Source organism: Sphaerodactylus townsendi, linkage group LG05 (assembly GCF_021028975.2).
Source record: "Sphaerodactylus townsendi isolate TG3544 linkage group LG05, MPM_Stown_v2.3, whole genome shotgun sequence".
NCBI lineage: Eukaryota > Metazoa > Chordata > Lepidosauria > Squamata > Sphaerodactylidae > Sphaerodactylus > Sphaerodactylus townsendi.
Window position 1 is genome coordinate 99748254 of NC_059429.1, and position 23764 is coordinate 99772017.

The window sequence follows — 23764 nt, forward strand, 5'->3', positions numbered from 1 at the left end:
TATAAGCAGGTCATGTTATTTTATATTGTGTTTTAATGTTTATGTTTTTATTACTGTTGTCCACCCCCCTTCGGGAAAGGGCGGTCTATCAATTTAATAAAATAAATTTTAAAAATAATACAATAAATAATAAATAAATTACAAATTTTAAAGGTCGTATTGTATTGTTTTCTTAGCATTTAAGCTTATATATTATGTCAAATTTTATGCTAATACCTTTGAGTTTTGTTTATACAACTTTTGTTCTTGTGTTGTAATGGCCTATGGCAGCATACAATAAAATTTTAGCACATTGTATCACACTACAATGCAGTGTAGCAATGATAGCCTCAGGGAAGGATATGAATGCTGGAGGGAACAACACATCCACTTTATCAGACACTTCAACAAAACACAACAGTACATTTGTATATGTCTTACAAACACAAAGTACTGCACTACAGGATCCTTGTATCTTCTAAAAGGAAAGCAGAATATTTGGGGGCCTCACACTTCTCTTGCTAGCTAGACAACTTGTTCTGTTCTCTGTACTTGCACGAAGGATGATACAGGTCAATATTAGAAGTCTCTGTAACATTTTTAATTGTAAGTATAAACCTTTGCAAACATAGTTTTTCTAGTTATATTAACTCATTCTTTTCTTCTAGCATTTTGAAAAAATAGGCTGTTTTGAAGGTCATTAATTCATATGGTTGCTGTAAGAAGAGACTTGATAGCACATTACGCACAAAGTTTACGTTTTGCTGGAGCCAGAATATTCAGCAGCTGTGCTGATTATAATCAGAGATTGGTGAACCTTTTTATCATTTTAAAATGTTTTTAAAGATGTATTCCCACATAATAAAAATAAATGTATCAAAATCAAATGTATTGAGGGCCAACTGTTCTACGATAATAGGTACATTATATTTTATTGCACCTGACTCTAGAAGACAACCTGTAGTGTAATAAATAAACACACTTTCTGTTTTTTCCTGGGAAGACCACAGAAACTTCATCTCACTTCAATTTTGGACTCTTCTGATGAAGACATTTTGAAACAGGACTCAGTCCTGGATTCCTGTCACTTTTTCTCAGAATCCTACAATATATATTGTTCTTTGTTATGTGCTCTGTTGTGCTATGGTTTTTTAATGTATTTTACTACACGTAAATGTAACATTTAACTATACACTACTTAAATTTTGCACAGTCTTTCTTTGATAAATAAGTGTACAGTTCTTTATACTTTATAATAGTGCATACAGTGTGGTAGTCTTTAGCATTTTGGATCTTGGTGCTCTCATTAAATTTGGACAGAACAATTGTGCTACCCCAAAAAACTGTCACTTCTTGCTGATTGTCTTTGAATCTGTCAGTCTACTGCACTTACGTATTCTGTACAATGTTATTAGCTCTGCAGCCACACCAGAAAGGCATACAAATAGTGCACGGGTGTGTCTTTTATTGGTTCCATTTGTTCTTTTCAGAATGATAGGGCTGTGGCAGAGCTCTTTGTCCCCATGTTATCACCACCATCTCCACCTACTTAATCTTTCCTTTACAAACCATGTATAGTACTGTAAAGTTCAGGTGACTATAACCTTTGCTCCCCAATTTCCTTTCATCTATTTCAAACCTATCTTCTCAACACTGCTTATATCATAGGAGTGTGTGTCTGCTCTACTGCTTTGATTATTGTGTACATGTTTACCCTATTATTTCTTAATAAAATTGTTAAACTTTATTTTGCTCTCCTGCGGATTTCTTGCAAAAGCTGACATTTATATACATAGGCAATAAAGACCCTGAGCTTGCCCAACCTTTTGCTAAAGCCATGAGTTTGCTCTCACTAATTCCCCATGCTAAAAGGGACAGACTCCCACTATTTTGAAAAGCAGGCATTCCTCCAACTCTGATGCCATTACAAATTGGCATGTCCTATCATAGGCATTAATCTATTAATTAGACATACAAAACAACATAGTTTGGAGGCTGCTCCTCAGGGTAAAATATGCAAACAGACACAGCAGATACAATGAATTAGATGTGGCTACCCATGCAACCCTAAGCAGAGTTACCACCTTCTACAGGTGTAACTTCTATGAGTTCAATGGGCTTAGAAGTTCATAAATGTCTTTAAAAGTATATACGTTTATTACAACTTAATAAGTCTGAACTCTGAATTATTAATAAGTTGCTGCCAGCTTCAGAATCTTAGAAAATAATATTTAGTACCTACACAGCAAACAGGTAATCACATTTATACTTTTGCAACTGGATATCAAGCTATTTCTGTTTCCCTGTTCCAAAATGTACCTACATGATCTAAAAATCTAAACAAAGATTGTCTGTATGAGAGAATTATGCATACAACCAGAAATCTGCTTTCCTATTTTCTGCAAATATTCCTGCTAACAAAGAAAGAAGGTACTGTTCAGTTTTTTTTAAAAAAAAGAATCTTGCTTTTTTAGCAATGGTAAGTCTTGTAGCCATATACCAAGCAAAATTATGTTGTACATGCAACTCTTTCCAACAGTAAATTCCTTTCACTTGCTTCTAATGCTGAGGTTTGAAGATAAATATATTCAAAGCACTGGCAGAACTAGGGGGCAGATAGACCAGGCACCATTCACCTGTGTCACATGGGGGCGCATTTTGGCTCTGTGCCCCACCCCCTCTCCCCCTGCCCAGGCCTTAGCTGAACTCCCCCCACTGCCAAACTTCCCTGTCCCCTGCTGCCAACTCCTCACTTCTGCTGCCCCACCACTGCCTCTGCAAAAAACCTCCACCAAATCTTTTTCTCCTCTGAGCAGCGCCAGCCAGTAACACACTGGGGGCAGAGTAACCACCGCCCCCAGTGTGTTGCTGGCTGGCATTTTTCCACTCAGGAGGTATTAAAAAAAGGACTGTTAGAGGGCTTGTGTCTTGGTGACAGTGAGTGGCAGCAACTGAGAGTGATAAGGGGATTGACAGCGAGGATAAAACATGAAGCGGATGGGGGAGTTGTGAGTCAGAGAAACTGGACACTCTACTGTTTTATGAGTGAGGTATGTGCCACTTTGATTCAAAACTATTCTTTATTCTTTGGGCAATAAAAATAGGTAGCCAATATGATTTTTAAAAGCATAAAACAAATTTAATGAGTTTGGGAAACAAAAAGCAAAAGGTATTTGGTGCAAAGGGACAATTAATTTTAACTTTATTCAACTCTGAGCAGACTTAGAATTGGATTAAAATTAATTCTCCTATTGCATCAATTGTCTCTTGTTTTCTGTTCCATATCTGGTACGGTTCTCCTTTTCTTGATATGCAACAGGGTTAGCACAAGAGTTTTGGCACCCTAGGCAAACTGTGACTTTGGTATGTTCCCCCCTACCAACGTTCAGTACAGAGAAAAATGAGAGGAAGATTAATATTTTAATAGAGAAAAGAAATTCATTTCTATCTAATTTGGCACCCTAGGTGACCACCCATTTTGCCTATATGGTTGGGCCAGCCCTGATATGTTAACAACTCTGTTAATCAATGTATAAGACTCACCTCTGGGAGAGGATGTAGCTCATCTACCTCCACAATCACCTCACTTGGTTGCTCTGCCTCCTCAGGGACACCAACCTCAGCCTGGCTTTGCTGTTGCGCTTTGAAAGACACTCTGTTTTTCTCCTTGGCCTTTTTACTTTTTTTCTTCAATTTGAGCTTGCTTAGAGCACCTTTGAGAACCTCCACAGGCTTTTTTTCTGCTGCTTGGAGAGTGCTGAAGATCTCCACAGAAATGGCCATGAGAAGGCGCCCACGGTAGAATATACCTTCTCCCAGACCTTCATTGAGATCTTTGTGGACATCTCGCAGAGCTGAGTTCTGAGGTGAACCATATAAATTCACCCAAGTGGGACCAAAAGTGGGATTAAAGCCTGTGAAAATTGATACACGTCTTAATTTGATAGCAGCCAAGTTAGAATTTACAGGTGTTTATTACAGTCTTATACCTTTCCAACCAATGGATCAGATGGGCTGGATTCTTTGATAGCCTAACTGTGCAATCCTAAAACCACTTTCCTGGGAGTAAGCCCCCTGAGTAGACTTCAGTAGATTTTAAGTAGATTTTAAGTAGATTTTAAGTAGACCTTCTAAGGAGTGAGCTATAAAAGACACTGGCTAAGTTCCGATATTGTGCAAAACCATGTGTCAATTAAACTAACTATGGGGTTTTTCTGCACAATAAATTTAAAACACTTTGAGGCAGGAAATAAAACATTTCCTCCATAGAGTTCTGCATTGTTTGATCCCCAAACACTTTATTTCCACCCTCAAAATTATTTAAATGTGTTAGGATTTGCAAGTGTCTGTCACAATCCTGACAACAAGGGGTTAACTGTGTGCATGTTAATTAGCTAGTGAGGTCAGTGTCTTGCTATCAATTCATTGATGAGTCATTGGGCAGTTAATCCGACATTGCTTAGGTGAGGCAGAGCACGTAGGTCAGAGGTTATAAAGTTAACTATGTTTTCTTTGTCTCACACACACAAGGTTTTTCTTTGCTACCTGTAAGATGGATTCACCTTAAGAGGTGGAATGCCTAGGCCACATGTGGGCTCACATGTGCCTAAGTTCTGCAACTAAGTTTGTACTAGAATAGTAAGGATTTGTTATGTTTATTCCATGTATACCCTACCCTGATTTAGTTAAGTAAAGTTTTTTTTATAATCACAGCAAAAGTCTCCTGGTCTTTCCTCTCACTCTGCTTATTACCCAAATAGGGAAACAATTCCCCAACAAAAGGTTATGGGGGCCCAGACAGCTTACTAGCTGCGAGGAGACCAAAGAAAAGAGATTGCTGTGCAGATTTTAAAAGGAAAGTTTTTTTTCTCGCTGCCTCAATCGGAGGTATCTTGGATTTACAGTGGTGCTTTTGAATGGGAAGAAGACACAAGAAGAGGAGCAACATGTCCACAGCAGACAGCGCGTCCGGATCTTCTACACATAATGCCTGTACAGGTCACATAAGTCAAGCCCCCAGTTTGCCACCGCTAAGAAAACTAGACAAAAATAACTTCCTCATGTAGAGCACCTGCATGTTTCAGAATTTGGAAGTCCAAGAAATAGCGTATGTCCTAACAGGGAATCCGCCAGGGCCTGATGCTGGCGATAGAGCCCAGAGCCAGTTTAAACGTGATGATAAAAGAGCCTTACTCTTCATATGTTCATCTCTGGATGAATCTGAGGCTGCTCTAGCAATGGATTGCAAAACTGCACGTGCTCTATGGGAATCTTTAAATGGTAGATATGCATTTGGGTCAAGCCAATTTGTCAGATCGCTCAGGCAACAACTGTATACATGCAGAATGTCCCCAAGTGGAGTTTTAACTGAGCATCTACAATATATGGAGGATTTAAGACATCAAATACGAGCAACAGGAGCTACATTGCTAGACGATGATTTTCTAAGTGCTTTACTTGTGAGTTTGCCAGAACGTTATAACTCTCATGTAGCTGTACTTCAAGCTCGTGATGATTTAACAGTGGATTATGCCTTAAATTACTTAAGAAATGCTGCAATTGGTCTTAAAGAGAAGTCAAGTTTTCCAGGAAATGGGAACTCTACTTTAAAAGTGCATGGTCATTTTCAAAAGCAGCAGAAAACCTGTTTCACCTGTGGAAAAAAGGGTCACGTGGCTTCTGACTGCTGGTCCAAGCAAGCTAGCCATTCAGATGGTAATAACCTTAAACAAAGAAAGATGCCTGGAAAGGTAGAAAGGAATTTCAGGAATGAATCCTCTGAGCAAAAGAAAAGGGGAGGTGGAAAATTCCCCTCCAGCTCCAAAAACCTTTTGCTAGCCAATGACTCTGAACCCAAAGGAAAGGAGAATTGGTTTCTGTTAGACTCTGGTGCAGGAAAGCATGTTTTGAATGACAAAAAGTATTTTACTGACTTGAAGCCATGTAATGAAGTTTTTAAGAAGCTGATGGTAGCGTTTTTGCCCCGAAGGGGAAGGACCTGTTGAATTAAGTTTTTATGATGAAAAAGGAGAACTCATATCGTTTACTTTGAAAAAAGCTTTCTATGTCCCAACTGCTGGGGATAATCTCTTGTCTATAGCAAGCTTTGTAAAGGCACAATGTGAAATTGTTATGAAGGAAGAATATTGTCTAATCATTGACAGGGAATTAAATAAGACATTCCGTGCTGAGCTCCATGGCAATTATTACTATCTGAAAGATGTAAACCCATTTGATGCAGATGATAAATCTTTGAAAGTGTCTAAGGACATTTGCAAACACAAAACGTGCTTATTTTCTTGGCATCAAAAATTGGGTCATCGATCTTTTAAGTCTGTGAAACAACTTGTTGAAAGTTGCAATTTGAAAGTTTTTGATTGTGGCCTAACTCTTGAGAAATGTGAGATTTGTTTGAAAGCAAAAGGGACTGCACCTAGGGTCAGTAGAACAAAAGGCCATGAAGCCAATGTGAAGTTTTTGGAAAGGGTCAACTGTGACTTGATAGGCCCTTTGTCGCCATCTTGTGGCGGAGCCAGGTATATGCTCACAATCTGTGAAGCCAAAAGTAAATATGTAAGTGTTTATTTCCTGAAGTCAAAAGACCAAGCTGCTGATAAACTGAAAGGCTATCTAGCATCAATGAAAAACAAGTTCGGCAAGTCTCCAGAGGTATTATTCTCTGACAATGGCTCTGAATTTATTAATAACAATCTTGAAGAGTATTTAGCCAGTGAAGGCATTGTGCATGCTAGATCAGTAAAGTATAGCGCTTTCCAGAATGGTGGAATTGAGCGAGTCAACAGGACTATTCTAGAAGCTACTCGTTGTTTGTTGATGCAAGCAAACCTGCCTGACCCCTACTGGGCAGAGGCAGCAAATACTGCCACCTACTTGTACAATAGAAGCATTCACTCAGCAACAGGAAAGACTCCTTATGAGCTGTGGAATGGCAAGTTGCCAGGATTAAAGCATTTAAAGTCTTTCGGATCAAAAGTTTTTAGCTTTGTCCCTAAAGAAAAGAGAGCGAAGTTGGATCCAAGAGTGGAACTTGGTATTTTAATAGGATACAACCCATTTTCATGGGGATATAGGATCCTGAATCCTACAACTGGAAAAGTTGATGTCTTGAATGCATTGATGAAGGGAATTTCCCAGAAGCTCCTATCCAGGGCAACGCAGTGCAAAGGCCCACTCCAGAGCCTGGAGAACTCACCTTATCAGAGTTGGTCAGTGAAGCAACTGTTGCCCCCAGTGAGAGTTTGGAAACTGCCAGTTTAGGAAGGCAACTTCTAGGCAGCTCTGAAACTCCAGAGCAAAGTGACACAGAGGAAGAAGAGGATTCCCTGTCACTGAAAGGAGATCACAGAGGAGGCTAACAAAGGATTTATGCCAAAAGAAATATGATGACTCATGTTCTTATGTCATGCAAGTGTTGAATCTGAAAATGCTTGAATCTTAAAAAAAGTGAACCCACTAGTGTCTTGATGGAAGTGATGCAACTGCCCACTCCTGAGGTAGGGAAGTTGGACAGCCTTCAGGACATTGTTGAAGTATTGCAGTTTCGAAGGGGCAGATGCAAGAGTGCAACACTTGAATATTGGGACTATTTCTAGCAAAAGAAAAAGCTACTCAGCTGCCTTACTAAAAGAACAAAAGGTTTTAAGCAGAGGGCAAGTTATGAACCATGTTTATTTTCAAGGATGAAAAATGGACAGTACCTTTTCAGTATATTTTGAAGAGCATTTGGTTTGATGATCTTTTAAGTCTGCTGCCAGACAGCGATGAGGATGCAGCAAGAAATTGCCAAGATGATGAATGCAGCCTTCCTGTTGGATTAAAGCAACTGGGAGAAGCAAAGCAATATTTGGGAATACAAAATGGGAAAGAACCCAGGATGGAGGGATTTCTTCTTCAAACTTCAGAAAGCAAAAAATTATGGACTCTTTATTGAACTCCAGTGAACATTGAAAAGATGCAAAAGGAGTGTCAGGACATGCCAATGAAGCCTGGAATACCTCAAGCTCTCCAATGGGATGGACTAGCCAATGGAGGGAACAATAATAGATATAGAAGAAGCTATTAGAGAGAAAGCTGTTGTATCTGGAGCACAGATGCCCTCAAGACCTCAGATATCACAGCTGCTGTACCAAAGGAATATTAAGCAGAAAGACAAGTGCACCAAATCATCATGATTGGGAAGAAGCTGTAAAAGAATAAGCTCAATATCTGATTAAAAAAAAACAATAGACTTAAGATTGAGGATTTCCAACCCTGCAAGGATCCAAAACTACTACTAGAGTTAGCCATATTTTGGATGCAAACTGGGGTGTAGAGACAACACTGATTTTGCTTCAACAAGTGGATACAATTTCTACTATGGAGAGAACTTGATAAGCTGGACTAGCTAGAAAACAGTGACTATTATTGCCCAATTCCATTACTACCACAGAATCTGAATGCATTGCACGTTTTCAATGAGTGCATGTTGAGAAATTCTGGAATGGATCATTGCTCTTACTAGAAAGGACTCTTCTGGCATAGATGAATCTAAGCCAATCACACCCCTCTTTGAGGAGACAATCGCTGAAATCAAATGATATTACCCTGATGAAGTCTGGAAGGGGATCAACAACAGAAGTAAACACATCGCGAATCAAGATCCCAGGACTGGGAGACGGATGATGAAGGAGGGCACTGATCAATGTCTAAGTATACACCCCTCAGAAGAGAGATGGTGGCTGAAGCATCTTCCACCGAAGCCACTAGGAGAAGACATGAAGTTTGAAAAATCTTCGAGAAAGTTTTATGCATGCAATCTTTTGAAAATGCTGATTGAATTTGATATCTGGCATTGTTAGCGGATGAGAGAAGTTGAATTTTGTTTCTACTGTTATGATTAAGCTTTATGATTTTATGATTGCAAGTGCATTGTGACAATGACACTTTGAGGAAGGGGTTTGTTAGGATTTGCAAGTGTCTGTCAGCAATCCTGACAACAAAGGGAGTTAACTGTGTGCATGTTATAATTAGCTAGTGAGGTCCAGTGTCTTGCTATCTGAATTCATTGATGAGTCATTGGGCAGATTAATCCGACATTGCTTAGTGTAGGAGCAGAGCACGGAGGTCAGAGAGTTATGCAAAGTTAACTATGTTTTCTTTGCTCCTCACACACACGAGGTTTTTCTTTGCTACCTGTAAGATGGATTCACCTTAAGAGGTGGAATGCCAAGGCCACATGTGGGCTCACATGTGCCTAAGTTCTGCAACTAAGTTTGTACTAGAATAGTAAGGATTTGTTATGTTTATTCCATGTATACCCTACCCTGATTTAGTTAAGTAAAGTTTCTTTTTATAATCACAGCAAAAGTCTCCTGGTCTTTCCTCTCACTCTGCTTATTACCCAAATAGGGAAACAATTCCCCAACAAAATGAATCCTCTTTTACAACGATTTTCTGGTGGGAGCATTTTGAAATGTCTTCAGTTGCAGTGCAATCCATTGACAACATTTCCCATGTTTCTCTGCTTCTCTGAACTTCATCCTCACCACCATTTTCTGAGCTCAATCAGTCCCCCCCTCACCTGTTTATTTGCTGCATTTAGCTGTTCGTTCTTTTATTGGGGGGGGGCAATCTTCAAAGCATCAGGTATACAAGGAGCAGAGAATGAAGCACAAGGCTATGAAACATTGAAGCACAAAACTAAAGAGGGGGATCACAAAATGGTGGCCAGGAATCATTTCAAGGGGGTGAGTGTGACCGAAGGGGGAGACTAAAAACATTTTACAAATGTTTTAGGAGATTTGTGCGGAAAGGGTTTATGGTTAATGGGACTGACCGAAGGTCATTCCATTACCTGTTGTTATTTAGGATACATAAATACAGGATCTGAATTAATCTTCAAGATATTTTCACATAATGTTGGAATGCAAACATTCTGGTTGACCCTCACATTGTCTCTGGCAACAACTTTTCACACTAATTTTTTGAAGCTAACCAGGATATGAGTGAGTGTCTGTGAGGTGAATCTTGGTTTCACAAACTAATTGCAGTTAAAATAAACAATGGATTCATATTATGTCTGGATTGAGCCATTGTCATGATGCATAAATACAGACATCTTAGCCACATAGAAATTCTCTCCTCAGAAATTCTGTGGACAAACTCTTCAGAGTGGGTGCCCCTAAGTACAGGCAGGTCATTTGTTTTGTCTCATTACACAGAGATAGCAGATATGCACCAATGCATTGTCAGCTGTCAAAGACAAACAAGTAGACAACAGTGTAGAACTATCTGATAGAACAACAGTGCTTAAAATTCTGGGGAACTCACCGTTTCTTCCAGGGTCAGATATCTGCTTCAGATCAATGAAGTATGTAGCAAGAGCAACATCTCCAATGTTTGCATCATCCAACACTTGGACTTTGATCTTTCGAACAAGAGGAGGAAACATCTCAATGAAGCTGATCTGTTCATTCCATATAGGTTCCGTGGTGTTACTTTCAACTGATGTTTCTCCCTAAACAAGAGATAAAAAAGAAATAATAGTAATGTAACTCAAAGGTCCCATACAAGTTTGAAATCAGTAGTTGAGGTGTGAGAAATGTTAAAGTCAAAAACCGTATACACATTTATTGTTGTATGACTTAAATTAAATGTATCCCAACAATTATACTAAACTGCTATTACATACTGCCACTAGTTTGGAATTGTTTATTTTATGAAAAATACAACTCTCCTGATAGTTAACAAGCAACAATACTTGATATCTTGTGATGAGAAAATTCATTCACAGTGACTCTTGTGCTTCAGTAAAGAAATGTGATTGTATTGCAAGTCAGTAGATAACTAGAGTGCTGAACCCAAATTCATAACTCCCATGAACAAACCCACTAGATGTTCTTGGACACAGCAAAAGAAGAATAATCAGAATGGCCTGCCTCAGCAGACTTTTTCGTAATATAGAACCAAGAACTGCAAAATAATTGTACATTATTGGAAACAATTAGAACCGTATATTATTAGAAACAATAATGCATCTTCTCAAGATGAAATCTGCTTGAGGTCAGATTGCCAAATATTTTATTAGCTACTCATAAGTACCAATCATATCTGTCTTAGCCTCTAATGGCATACATGCTCAGTTGTTTGTGTTCTACATTGGGCTTATGATGTGGCTCTGCTATGCATTGTAAAACCTGTGTTGGACATATATTGCTCTTTGCAGCAGAGACTGCTAGAAAACATTAATGGGGATTGTGCAAGATGAGTTACATGCAGTCATGTACTACAGGAAATGGGATGCATTGGAAGCTGTTTGATCCTTCTTCCAAACCACCATGCAGATGCACCCTAATTAGTTAAGCTGTTTTCCAAAATTCTCAGCAGATACCCTTCTTCTGTTCATATACTCAAGAATGCAGTCATACAAATTCCATAAGGAAACACAGTTCTAAGGGACTACACAGGCTTCAAGATGCCAACCTTAAGCTTACCTGTTGTCCAGAAAATGAAACTTGCACATATGGATCAATGAAGACTTTCTTCTCACCCACAATCTTTGAAAAACCACCCATGATTCCTGCACTCATGCTGGGCAATCCATCTGCTTTGTAAATTTTGATGCAAACTTTGGCCCAAGGCCGCTCAGCTGGGATTCTTTTAGGCAGCAGCAAGTTCCTGCAAGAAAGATGTCTGAGTTCTCAAAGGTGATTATACCTCCAAGAAAACCAAAACTGAAGTACTCAAGAAACAAAATTGAGAGGGAGGAGTGAATACATCTGAGATCAAGGACAAAGGAGGAAGAGTATAAAAATCCAGGTGGAAATTGGACAGCATTATGACTCTGCCAAGACAGTGATTAAAACTTAGAATAGACAAATGCTCAATGTGGCTCTGACAATGATTAGAGCCTATATTGTCGTTACAATGCATTTGGAGAAAACTTTATTGGGCAAGGGCCATGTCTCAGTGGTTCAAGCCGTGGCATCTACAGTTAAGCAATTCAGTATTAGGTGATGTGAAAGAGCTCTGCCTGAGATTTTGAAGAGGTGCTGCCAGTCTGAGTAGACCCATGGCCAATTAGCCATGCTGGCAGGGGCTGATGGGAATTGTAGTCCATGAACATCTGGAGTGCCATAGGTTCGCCACCACTGGAATAGACCATACTGAGTTTGATGAACCAACAGTCTGATTCAGTATAAGCCTCATGGGTTTATGTGCAAGAGGTTGGTCTTACTTCAATTACTCTCATGAAGAAACATACCACATTTTGTTCCACCAAAGACTTACTTTTCAATATCTTCATGCTGGCTGGTGGAGGTAGTAGGAATAGAACTCATTACATCACCCCGTGCCAGTACAGAGATGTTGCACTTTACATATCCTTTAATTCCTGCTCTGGTGTCCTTTGGATCATTAAGAACAGCCCACTTCTGGTAAAATCTGTGATCTAAAAAAATAAAGGCCAAAAATCACATGTGCATGGTAAAGTGCAAGAAATGTAAAATGTAATTGCAAATGCATGGCCATCCTACTATATAAAAGCCCAGCATGTTTCACGCGACTCACTTCAACCAAAGGAGTCTGGGAGATGTAGTCCAGAGGGCACCCTTTCTCATGTACAGAGGGGCTGATGGGACCACAACTCCTGGACTTCTCACTCAGCTGGTAACACTTCTTAAAGCTCTGGGGTCCTAGCAGGGCTGTCCTATTCCTTGCCAGAGCCAACTCTCCAGTAGGAGCCCTTACAGGGCTCTCCTATTCAGCCTGTGCACTGAAAAGAGGAAGAAAGGAGAAATCCCATTTGTGGGCATTTCTTGGCACCATCTAGGAGCGCGGTCTACTCCACCAAAACCCTGTGCCATCCACCAAAAGGAGAGGCAGGTTTCTTAGCCTCCTAACTTCCTTTCAGGCAAGACGTTGGGGGACTCTGGGGCAGCCACATCTCTCCCAGCAAGACTTTGCTGGAGCCTGTTGTATTTTTCCCCACAATAGGCTTTAATGCTAGCAATAAATCCAGCTTTCCAAACATCCTGCTCCCTATGTTTTGCAAAACTGGGATTCAACTTTGCAAATGGGAGGTTTCCTATGGAGATGGGGAGAACTCTTTTTTCCACACAACAGGCTTTATTGCCAGTCAATTGGTGAAATCATATTTAAAACTATGTCTTTGTATTTTACACATGCAAGCACTGCGGGGGGATGTGTAGAAAAGAGAGCAGCTGAACCTGTCTTACATCACCAGGTGGAAGGGAAAGCCAGATAGCATGATACTGTCTGCTTTGTGAAGAATTTGGAGGGGGGGGGGTGTTAAAGGCCATATAGGGGATGGCACCATCTCTTTTTGACCACCAACAATTAATGTAGTTTTTTTGTTTTGACCACCAACAAATAATTTAGTTTCTTGTTTTCTGGAATCTGCAGATGGATTTTTTTCTGTCTGGTGGAGAAATGGCCCCCAGAGTACAGTGGTCCAAAAAACAGGAGTCAAGCATGGAGAGGACCCAGAGATTCCCTGTCCATCAGGCGTTTGCCAGACATTAACTTCATTTATTTTGAGGGGGGGGCACAGACTTTACAGTCCTTTAGGAGTCTAGCATCAGTTGAGCAGCTATTATTCTATTCTGTATGCGAATGCTTTTGAATTGCTATCATGTGTTCCTAGGCAAGGAGAGAGTCTTACAGAAGAACTGTTGATTAATTAGGTGTCTGCTAGTAATAACATCAGGTAATACTAGCCTGGCTGATTCAGTATTTTCTAGGGTAAGTATTGGAGGGATAGAGAGAGGATAAGTGGTTTTCCACCTTTTTCATGTTTCCCTTGATGGCTAACCAATTTCCTCAGAGGTCCAGCTAAGCAGGAGCTATGAGGTCATCAATTTGGTGAGGGCTGTCCAGGAAGATGATCCTCCTAAGTGCAATGAGGGACTGATCCATGTTGCAGTCTAAGCTCTCTGTCAGCACCAGCAAGGTAAATGAACACTGAATTATTTCCACGTGGAGGAATTTGGGGGTGGGCGAGGAACTAATAATTTTAGCTAATTCAGTAGGAACCTTTTCAAGCAGTCTGTTCCTTTGGCCAGACCATTCCATCACCATCACCACCACCCCAGCCCACAGGATGCAAGGAGCCAGCGGGGAAGTCTCCTTAGGACTGTTCTCCTCAGTCTCCTTATTACCTTCTTGATTACATGATTTCCCACAGAAAATGAAGATTTGCCAGTCTGCAGGAGATGCCTGAAGATCTCTCAGAATTGCAGCTGATCTCCAAATTGACCGCAAGACAGTTTATTACCACAGTGTGTTATTGCAGTCTTTCCAAGACATAATATAAAAGGCTTTAGATATTTCATCTTCATTTCAGCCTTACTACAGCACAAATCTCCCCTAAAAAGATTAGTCATATAGGAACAGTTTTATCCCAAATGCAGACTCTTGACTCTTGTAGGAATGTGCTAGATTACAAACATGGCAGGAAATCTTTTTTAAAGGGTCCTGCTCATTATTTTGATAGGATTTTGTTCCAGTTTAAGAAGAACAGCAAGGTACATGTATTATGTAATAAAGAATGGAAGAAGAATTCTTAATCTATAAATTTTTACTTTATAGTGGCTTAAAAAATATATGTGGCCAAATTCCATCTCTATACCCATTGTTGTTAATTATATTGATAATGAACAAAAGGACCTGAAAGAGCTTACGGAACTTCAACTAAGATTACTATGCAACTAAAGCCCAGGTTAGGCTCAAAGAAAACTCAGAGTCAGGGTTTTCATTTCTTGGAACCAGCTCGGATTTCCCATAGCCCCATAGCAGAATCCAAACAGATTGAGAATTCCATTATTGAGGGAGAATGCCACTACGTTTTTGCTGCTCCCAATGCACAAAACAGTGCAGATGGAGTAGCAAAAACAGCATTGTTTCCAGTGGAAAACTGCTTTTGGGAGTGAGGAAGGAGTCCTTCTTCCCTATGATGCTGCATTCCAAATTTCTATATTAAAAAGAAATCCTTTCAGCTAGTGCTGGGAACGTAGGTTGTACCCAACTCATTAAAAACCCGCAAGTCTAGTTTGGTCCCATGCAGGGTGACAAGAAAATGAATCAAGGCAGATGTTGGCAAATAGAGCTCCCAGCAACCTTCATGTACCATACCTGGCTGGCTGTAAACAGTCTCTAGATCAATCTTGAATGTCCCAATGAGCGTACCTAAGAATGGGATCTTCTTCGAATGAAAGACCTGGGTAGTAACACAAACCACCTGCTTAGTACTGAATTACACGTCTGTTAAAAAGCAGTGCAGAATCTAACTATTGCTATTCAAGTGGCTGGAGGAGGTATTTAGTTCTCTGAGTGATGAGTGGCTCAAAAAAGGATGAGAGGTGGTAGAAATGATTAGAAGTTAAATACTATTATTGTTCCTCTCTCTGCTTATGTTGTATTTGAGTATAGGAACAGAAATTGTTAAGTGTTATGATCTCGTATTTCTTTTCAGTGTACATGATCAATCTTATTTTATACATTGTAAAGTCAATCTTTTAGATATTTATCAAATATTATAACAAAAGGAAGGTGGACTATTCTGGTAAACATGACATGTCTCTATTCCAGATAACTGAATTAATGTATTCCTTCACACACATAGCTGTTTTTGAGTCTGTACAGATAATCAGCAGTGGAACAGTAGCCTGGAATGCAAGAGACACCCAGCCCTCATCTTTAACTCTGAGATACACTGATTGTCTAGCTTATTTCATTCTTTGATATAGGTGTGAGGCAAATCTGTTAGGGTTCTTCAGGATCTAAATCAGGACAGATTTGCATAATGACTTTTTTCCCTTTAAATCCTTCCTCAAAACGTACTCCTCTCATGAGGCACTTGGCTTAACACCTTAATCCTCATTTTCAAGTGTAACCAAATTCAAGTATATTTAACTGTACTAAATGTATACTCATTCCTTACTGTCCTTGATTCTTCCTCTGTTTTCTTTGTAGTCTTTATTACTGTGGTTTTAGACTTAGGTTATGTCTGTTTATTCTTTCCTTATGAAATTCTATAAAGCACAGAATCACCTCAGAGCTAATAATAGCAGCAATAATAATGTACCTGGGTTGGTCAAAGTTTATATTATCATAGTTTGCGCTGAGAGACTTAAAATCAGTAAAGCTCATCAGGTGAAACAATCCATATACATTGTATATATCAGGATGTTGGGAGGATCCCTTTTTCAAATTTTCCACTTTCCTCCACAGATAAGATTGGATCCAAACATCTTTTCCACTGATGAAAATAAAAAGAGGGTCTCTTCCCCTCCCCTAAATAGGTGATACTGGGGATCATGGAGCCTGCATTGATAAAAGTCATATGGGATGGGGATGCAGTTAATAGTGGAACAGGGAAAGACTGAATGGAAATGCTGGTGGGATCCAACCCATAGCTTGCTTCCAAAGAAGTTTCAACAGGCAGGCAAGGCAAGCAATCAGTTTTCGTCTTTACAGCAATCAACACTGTCAAGAGAGCTGTTTTCCAAGGGAAGAGGACAAGATAAAGAAAGCTTCAAGTAGATGACTCATGACTCCCAATGGTCTGGGGTGCTCCTTACCACCTTTATTATTACTATGTAGTTGCTGATACTTACAGAAATTTCAATGAGTCTGTGAAATAAAACTTCTCTTGGTTCATGGAATTCAAACATAAAATACTGGAAGAGAAGGGGAAGAATTCAAAGCTGTAAGGGATGTTTTTAGCAAAGGGAAATGGAAATTTAGATCCGGTTCAAATATTGCAAAATGTCTACAAAAGGACATTGCTTCACATACTCTTGATACACTTTTTGCGGCTACCATGGCAAACAATAGCTTCTTGACATATATACACAACATCGATTATATGGACATGCAATTTTTCATGCCTGACATTTGTTGTTAATTCAGCCCAATTTGCAATATAAGAAATGGCCCAAGGAGGTATTACTAACAGGGTCAGAGAGACTGACAATGGTTTTGCAGCTTAATAGTCAGGTACACAGCAGAAGTCATTTCAGTTTAGCAAGATGCTTTGAATGGTGAAATCTGGTAGCTTTGTAATTTTCATTGCATACCTCATTGTAAAATGGGCAGTTGGTTGACTTCTGTGTCGCAGTGTGTCTCTTTTCATCACCAATTCTCACAACCACAAAAGGGTCAATGTTCACTCCCACCAATTTCTGGGCTTCAATTACATTGATGCCAATCTGTAGACACAATAAATTTCCTAGGATCAATCTGATGAAGTTATTATCATGCTAAAGAGAACTAAATAAGAGGTATGAGAAAATATTCAATTGCTTGTGAGAGTAGTGTTTGAGCCTTAATTTAACTCACAATTTGTTTTTATGAGTTATTGGTAAATCAGGATCACTTAGAAACATTATTTTAATCTAAAATCTCCCAAATTAGGTTGCATGAACATTCAAGGATTTATAAACAAGAAACTTGAGGAACTTTACATTTGAGTGTGGTTTTGGCAAGCAGAATTCAAAGTCCTGCAAACAGATAGTTAATATGGACTTTACCTGAAAGTTCTGTGGCCTAGGAGTAGCGTACAGGTCCCATTTGGAGAAGACTCTCGAACGGCTACAATGGAAACAAAGCACCAATAAAACACCAAGGAAAGTTTCCGCAAAAGGAAAGTTTGTGGTTTGAAATGTTTCTTTGGTTTTTGAGTGCATCTGAATTTACCTAAACTTGTATCAAAGAAAAACGGTGATAGCTGCAAATTCTGTGGCCAAAAACAAAGGAATGAAGATCCAAATTACTTCCCTCATCACCAGAGGTGTAGCTAGGGAAAATGGAGCCTGGGGCAAAATCTGAGTTTTTCGTGTGCCCTCCACCCCTGGGATGGGCAGCCGCCCCTCTCCCACAACTAAAGAATGATTTTTGGCGCCAGGTCATTTCAAAGTCACCATCACAATATAGAGCAGTGGGGTCCCCAACTCACAAATCTGAACACACCCAGGGCTCCCTAGTTTAAACAACATTGAAAGTGATGCCATGGGGGGGGGGGGGATCCATCCTGAAACAGCATCACTTTCAATGTCAATGTTGTTTAAACTAGGGAGCCCAGATTCTCCTTTTAAATCCACCTTAAAGGGAGAATCTGGGCTCCCTAGTTTAAACAACATTGAAAATGATGCTGTTTCAGGGTGGATTCCCTCCCACCCACCCCAAACAACATCACTTTTAATGTTGTTCAAACTAGGGATCCCAAATTTTCCCTTTAAATCCACTCTGAAGGTGGGGGGGGGATTTAAAGGGAGAATCTGGGGAACATTGGGGGGTGCCTGTCAGGGGAGCAAAGTTAAAGCTAGCAATACCCAATTTCAGGTTATCTTAAGGAGACTCTCCTGATGATACCACCCAGGTTTGGTGATGTTTGGTTCAGGGGGTCCAAAGTTATGGATCCTCAAAAGAGGAGTTCGATCTACTTTTAGCTCCCATTGGAAACCATGGGGGATGGGGCACCCACTTTGGGAGTCCATAGCTTTGGACCCCCTGAACCAAACTTCACCAAACCTGGGTGGTATCAGCAGGAGACTATCGTGATAACACCGCCCTGGTTTGGTGAAGTCTGGTTCAGGGGGTCCAAAGTTATCCAAATCTACTATTAGATCCCATTGGAAACAATGGGGGATAGGGGCACCCCTTTTGGGGGTCCATAACTTTGGACCCCCTGAACCAAACTTCACCAAACCTGGGTGATATCAGCAAGGTGATATCCTGAGGATTTCCTGAAATTTTGGTGCTGCTCTAGCCTAAGAATTGCATCCCTGCTGGCCAAAAACATAAAATTCACCCCAATTTTTCCATGCCCGCACGTGATCAAATGTTGGGTGCCCGGGATATTTTCCCCACATATCCACATGGTAACTATGCCCCTGCTCATCCTGTGAGTTTCAAAGGAACACAGTGTTGAACCTGCAGCGTGTAAGTTCTTTGTAAGAAAAAGAGCCAGTATTTTGTAATGACTGAATCAAGACTGGAGAAAAATCTGTGTTTGAATGGCTTCATTTCAGCCATAAAACATACTGTGACACCTTGGCAGTTGCTAGTTTTTGGATCTTAGAGGTGGAGTAGAAATATAATAAGTATAATAAAATGGATTAAAGTAACATTTGTAGAGATGATCACATTGTTAAGTGGCAGATGAAATAGGCAAGAATTTCACTGTGGAATAACGTTTGTAAAAGTCGGTGGTACACTTCTGCCCAATAAATGTGAAAACAAGGGGTGGTTTTGAAAAATCATGGAAATGACAAAGTAAAAGCAGCATCCTTTTGTGCTCCGTAGGCAGCATATTATCCCACCAACCTCCCAAACTAAGCCAGTTAAGTCACAGTACACAGTCCTGAAGGGAGAGCTTGTCTTACACCACATTTCTTTTTTGGACAAAGATGCCAAATTGCTACTAAAAATCAAGGCTCATTCTGAATAGGAAGAAAAACATTTTTTTGGGAATAGCAGCCCCATCTTGTGGAAAGAGAGAGGTACCTCTTCACAGGGGTGAAGACAATGCCTGAGAACTCCATGTCTGATACATCATAATAATCGTCATCGTCATCAGTCTCCAGGCCTTTTACAAGTTTCCTGCCAAGTGCTGCAGCCTTCCTGTCCAGATCAGCTGCTTGTTTCACATCCTCAAGTCTGTAACACACACACACATGACACACAAGGGGAACATAAAGAAGCTCAAGGTGAAATCATGTGGCACACTTCAATGGTTCTGAAGTTTAAAACATTTTTCCTTACCTATACACTGAGACTGCTACAGGCAAATCTGTATAATTTGGCACAATGGAAAAAAGGCAGGACATCCCCTCCACCTCTCCTGGTTCTGTGTTAGTGTAACAACCCAAGCTGATCAAGAATGCTAGTGCAATAACACACACCGTAGCACTGCAAATACATTTACATTTCAGCATTCATTTGTATTTTCCTGAGAAGCTATTTGTAGGGTCAGAAGGTGAAATAGAAACAAAACCAGCTACTTACTCCAGTTCCTCAAATCCAGGGTTGCGGATGATAACCTCTGAACTGCAGTGAACAGAAATAAAGCATGAATAATGCAAAGCAAACACAGGCAGCTCACTAACATGGTTGAGTTTAATCTTTCTTGACTATCAGAGATTTCACAGTCTCTTGTACAGTGACATCAAAACTCATCAGTTTACTAGTTCAAATAGGTTGTTACAGTGTCACTGCTTCCAATTAAATAGGGTAAACATAAACCTTATAAGTGACATTTTCTTTCTCACACTTTAATATCATAATGCCCAGGGCTATCAATCATTTGCTTGAACCTTGTGTGGACTGAAATTTTTCCTTCTAAATCTTGTATTTCTACCCTAGAGTTGAAAATTTCATTTTTTAAAAAGAGCATTATCTACGTCTGGGACCAGACTACTTGCGGGAGTGCCTCCTGCCATTTAGACCAGTCTGGGTGCTGAGGTCATGGGAGAGGGGGCCTGCTGGTGGTCCCTTCCTGTTGGGATTTGGCAAGTGCCAGTCACACAATCCAGCAATGAAGGAATTAACTGATGCATGCCAATTAGTTAGTGAGGTCAGAAGTCACTGACCAGGTAATTGGTCCCTATTGGTCAAGCAGACCCGGCATGGGCTACATGCAGGTCTGCACTCAGGCTATACATTTATATTCTTTGTTACTCTCTACACATGCTCTCTAGCAGCCTGTTAGCCATGTAATAGTCAAGCTGACAGCTAGCTAATGAAGCTAGCCAGTTAGAAAGATATTTTCCTTTTCTTTTGCCTCCAAGTTCCCCTACCCTATCTTGTTGCTAGTAAACATTATTTACAGTAGACAACTGGCTCTGTCTCATTATTATGCAAACTCTGCTGTATAAGTCTCACAACACTTCCCCCTCCGAAGTGAGGGGGTGGGGGCTGCATGGAGGGCTTTCTCTGCAATAGCCCCACTTTGTGGAATGGAGTCTCATTAGAGGTCTGACAGGCGCCAACACTATACACCTCTCAGCCCCTGGTAAAGACCGTTATTTTTACCTGGGCATTTGAATGCTTGAAGCCACCCACCCCCAGACTACTGGGTTTGTTCAGAACTTGCCCTCCACGTGCACCCGGAGGAGTTAGGGAGTGGGTGGTTAATTGCTCTTAGGTATGTTTTTAGGAATTGTTGTCTGGTTATGATGCTGTTTTATTGTAATATTTTATTGTAATGTTGAATGCATTTTTAGGTTGTTGTAACTTGCCCTGGGATATAATTGAAGGGAGGGATAGAAATCGACTAAATAAATATCGTTGTAGCATTTCCTTAGCAAATCCAATTCTATAAACCTCAGTCTTCACTTACAGCATGTCCAAGCACACTGTAAATCACAAGCCCAGTTCTCATCTAGAACAGTTTTTAAGCAACTTTGAAAGCAGTTAAAGGTTCAGTGAAGTAAAGTAAAAATTAGTCCCCTGTGCAAGCATCAGGTAACTACTGATCCATGTGATAACATCCCATCGAAGCATTTACTAGGCTGGCTATGTTTACTGGTGGTTTGACGTTGCCTCCCCCAGTCACCTACACTTTAGCCCTAGCAAGCTGGGTACTTCTGACCTTGGAAGGATGGAAAGCTGAGCCTGAAATCAACTTCTGTCGGAATCAAACTTGTGAGCAGAGTATTGACTGCAGTACTATAGCTTACCACTCTGCACCACAGGGCTACAGCCTTAATATCCCTGGACAGTGCCATGCAGATATAGCTAAGGGAAAGCTGTAATTAATGGGCAGTCCCAGCCGTGCCGCCCTGCCCCTCCCAAAGGGGCTTTTTGGTGGCATGGGAAGGCTGCGCAAATGTGACAGCCTCCCCACCAGTGAGAAGATCCCATTGGGCTTCATTCAAAAGGGTCCCAATCCCAGCCCACCAACGTAGTGTGCTGAATCGCCAGGAGGAAGCTGACTAATGATGGTAGTGAGGGCAGGGGTGCTGGGGCTGCGGGGGGGCGGGGGGGCACAGACGCTGCACACTGCCAGATTCTCCTCTCCACTGAGGCAAGTGCCCCGGAGAGGGCAAATCCACTGGCTCAGCCAGCATTCTGCCCCCACGAGTGAATTTGGCCCCTATCTTGGATGGGGCTATGAGTATCCTTTGATCAGAACTGAAGGCTTAGTCTGTGATAATAAAAATAACAGTCTGGCACAATAATTTTTATACCTGTCATTCATCTGATAGACAAAGTCTTCTTCAGCCCACGTTCCTGCTGAGCCATCAGGAGGTTGGTATTTCAGGTCTAATTCAATGTATATCTATATAGGAAAGGACAAACATTTAAGGGAGTCACCAAAACAGCACAGTATAGTGAGTAAAATTAGGTGAAGGCATCTTGAGCTCACTGATTGCACCATCAAGGATGTGTTGGCCATTAGATTGGCAGAGTCACAGATTCCAATAATCTCTGCAAAAATAAGCCCCAGTCTATACGATAAACACCGCCCAGAGCCCCTCTGGGATGGGGCGGTCTATAAATTTAAATAATAAATAAATAAATAAATAAAGTACTCTCACTCCATACCATTTTTGATAGGTGCTGGATTACCTAGGAATTACCCAGGAATTCTGGTCAATGCAGCAAAAATAGGGGAAAAACTTATTGGTTCTCTTGGATCTTATGGTACACAAGTGGAATCATAAACAGATTTAGTATTGTTCTGCTTGTACAAAATCTTGTGCAACCCATAGCACTTTGATCCCTATATATTACAGCACTTAGAATTAGCTGTACAAAATCTTGCATAAGAGGAAATGCAATTGGGGATACAATTTTTAACTTAGTGGCTACCGCAATTTTGTCTGAAAAATTTCATGCTGGATCCACTGCCACCTTACATTTTTATTGCACCCTAGAGCAGAGATTGGGACTTGAGTCTGCTTAGTCTAAATCCAACATTGTAATCACTACACTATTCTCAGTGCTCTCACTGTTGCTTTTTAAATAATATTATGATAGTGGCATAACATACTCCAGTGATTCTGTGGTTTTTGTCAACAAGAGCCTCTTTGATGGTCAGTCTTCCGGATGTTACCAGGTGCTGAAGGCTGATGACTAAGGTACCAAGTAGTCTACAATACAATAGACAGTGTTGGAACAAAGTAAGTTAGAATATAATGTGAAATTCAAATAAAATGATAATGAATACAGACATATAAATATGGTAAGTAAAGTAAAGCCTTTCTTGTTAGCAATAGGTAGGGAAAGAAGGGTATCCAAAATACTAGAGGAGCAGCATGGTAAGGTACACAGCAGTTGCACACTCTCCCATGGATCTGGAACGTTTAAAAGCAATTCTTTGGTCTCATCGTACAAGGAAAGGACTTAACTTATTGCCTGAATCCTTTCCCACTCTTCTGTGATGAGTTTGCTAAGGATATCCCCCCTTTACTGTTCACTGGCCATTACTACATAGAGAAACACTGCTTGCGCCTGTAACAGGATCTTTTGTGATTTGCTCAACAGTGATGCTTCTTACTAGTTGGCCCTGATGCACCATCCCATGGCTACTTCATCATTGCTCTTTTTTGCTTGAGTGACTCATGCCTCTCCACAAAAGGCATATCTCTGTATTGATGCCTGACAACAGTAGTAACTACTAGAACAGGGGTCAGCAACCTTTACCACCCAAAGAGCCATTTGGACTTGTTTTCCACAGCCTGGAAGATCTACTGAGCCGGAGAGGCGGCTCCGCACAGAGCTGCCTCTGGTTCGGTCCCTCCACTCACCTTTCCTTCCAGCG

At 40.5% G+C, this 23764-nt stretch overlaps 1 protein-coding gene across 1 annotated transcript in view; it reads right to left on the reverse strand.

Moving 5' to 3' along the window:
- The window catches only part of LOC125433935 (fer-1-like protein 4), a 78988-nt gene that overhangs the window by 49029 nt on the left and 6195 nt on the right, over positions 1 to 23764 (reverse strand). Inside the window, 12 exon segments of the mRNA XM_048498882.1 lie at positions 3523 to 3893; positions 10309 to 10495; positions 11472 to 11655; positions 12268 to 12427; positions 15130 to 15214; positions 16614 to 16676; positions 17076 to 17207; positions 17529 to 17589; positions 19504 to 19656; positions 20005 to 20046; positions 22188 to 22279; positions 22994 to 23093. Of these exon segments, the coding sequence (XP_048354839.1) occupies positions 3523 to 3893; positions 10309 to 10495; positions 11472 to 11655; positions 12268 to 12427; positions 15130 to 15214; positions 16614 to 16676; positions 17076 to 17207; positions 17529 to 17589; positions 19504 to 19656; positions 20005 to 20046; positions 22188 to 22279; positions 22994 to 23093 (1630 nt within the window).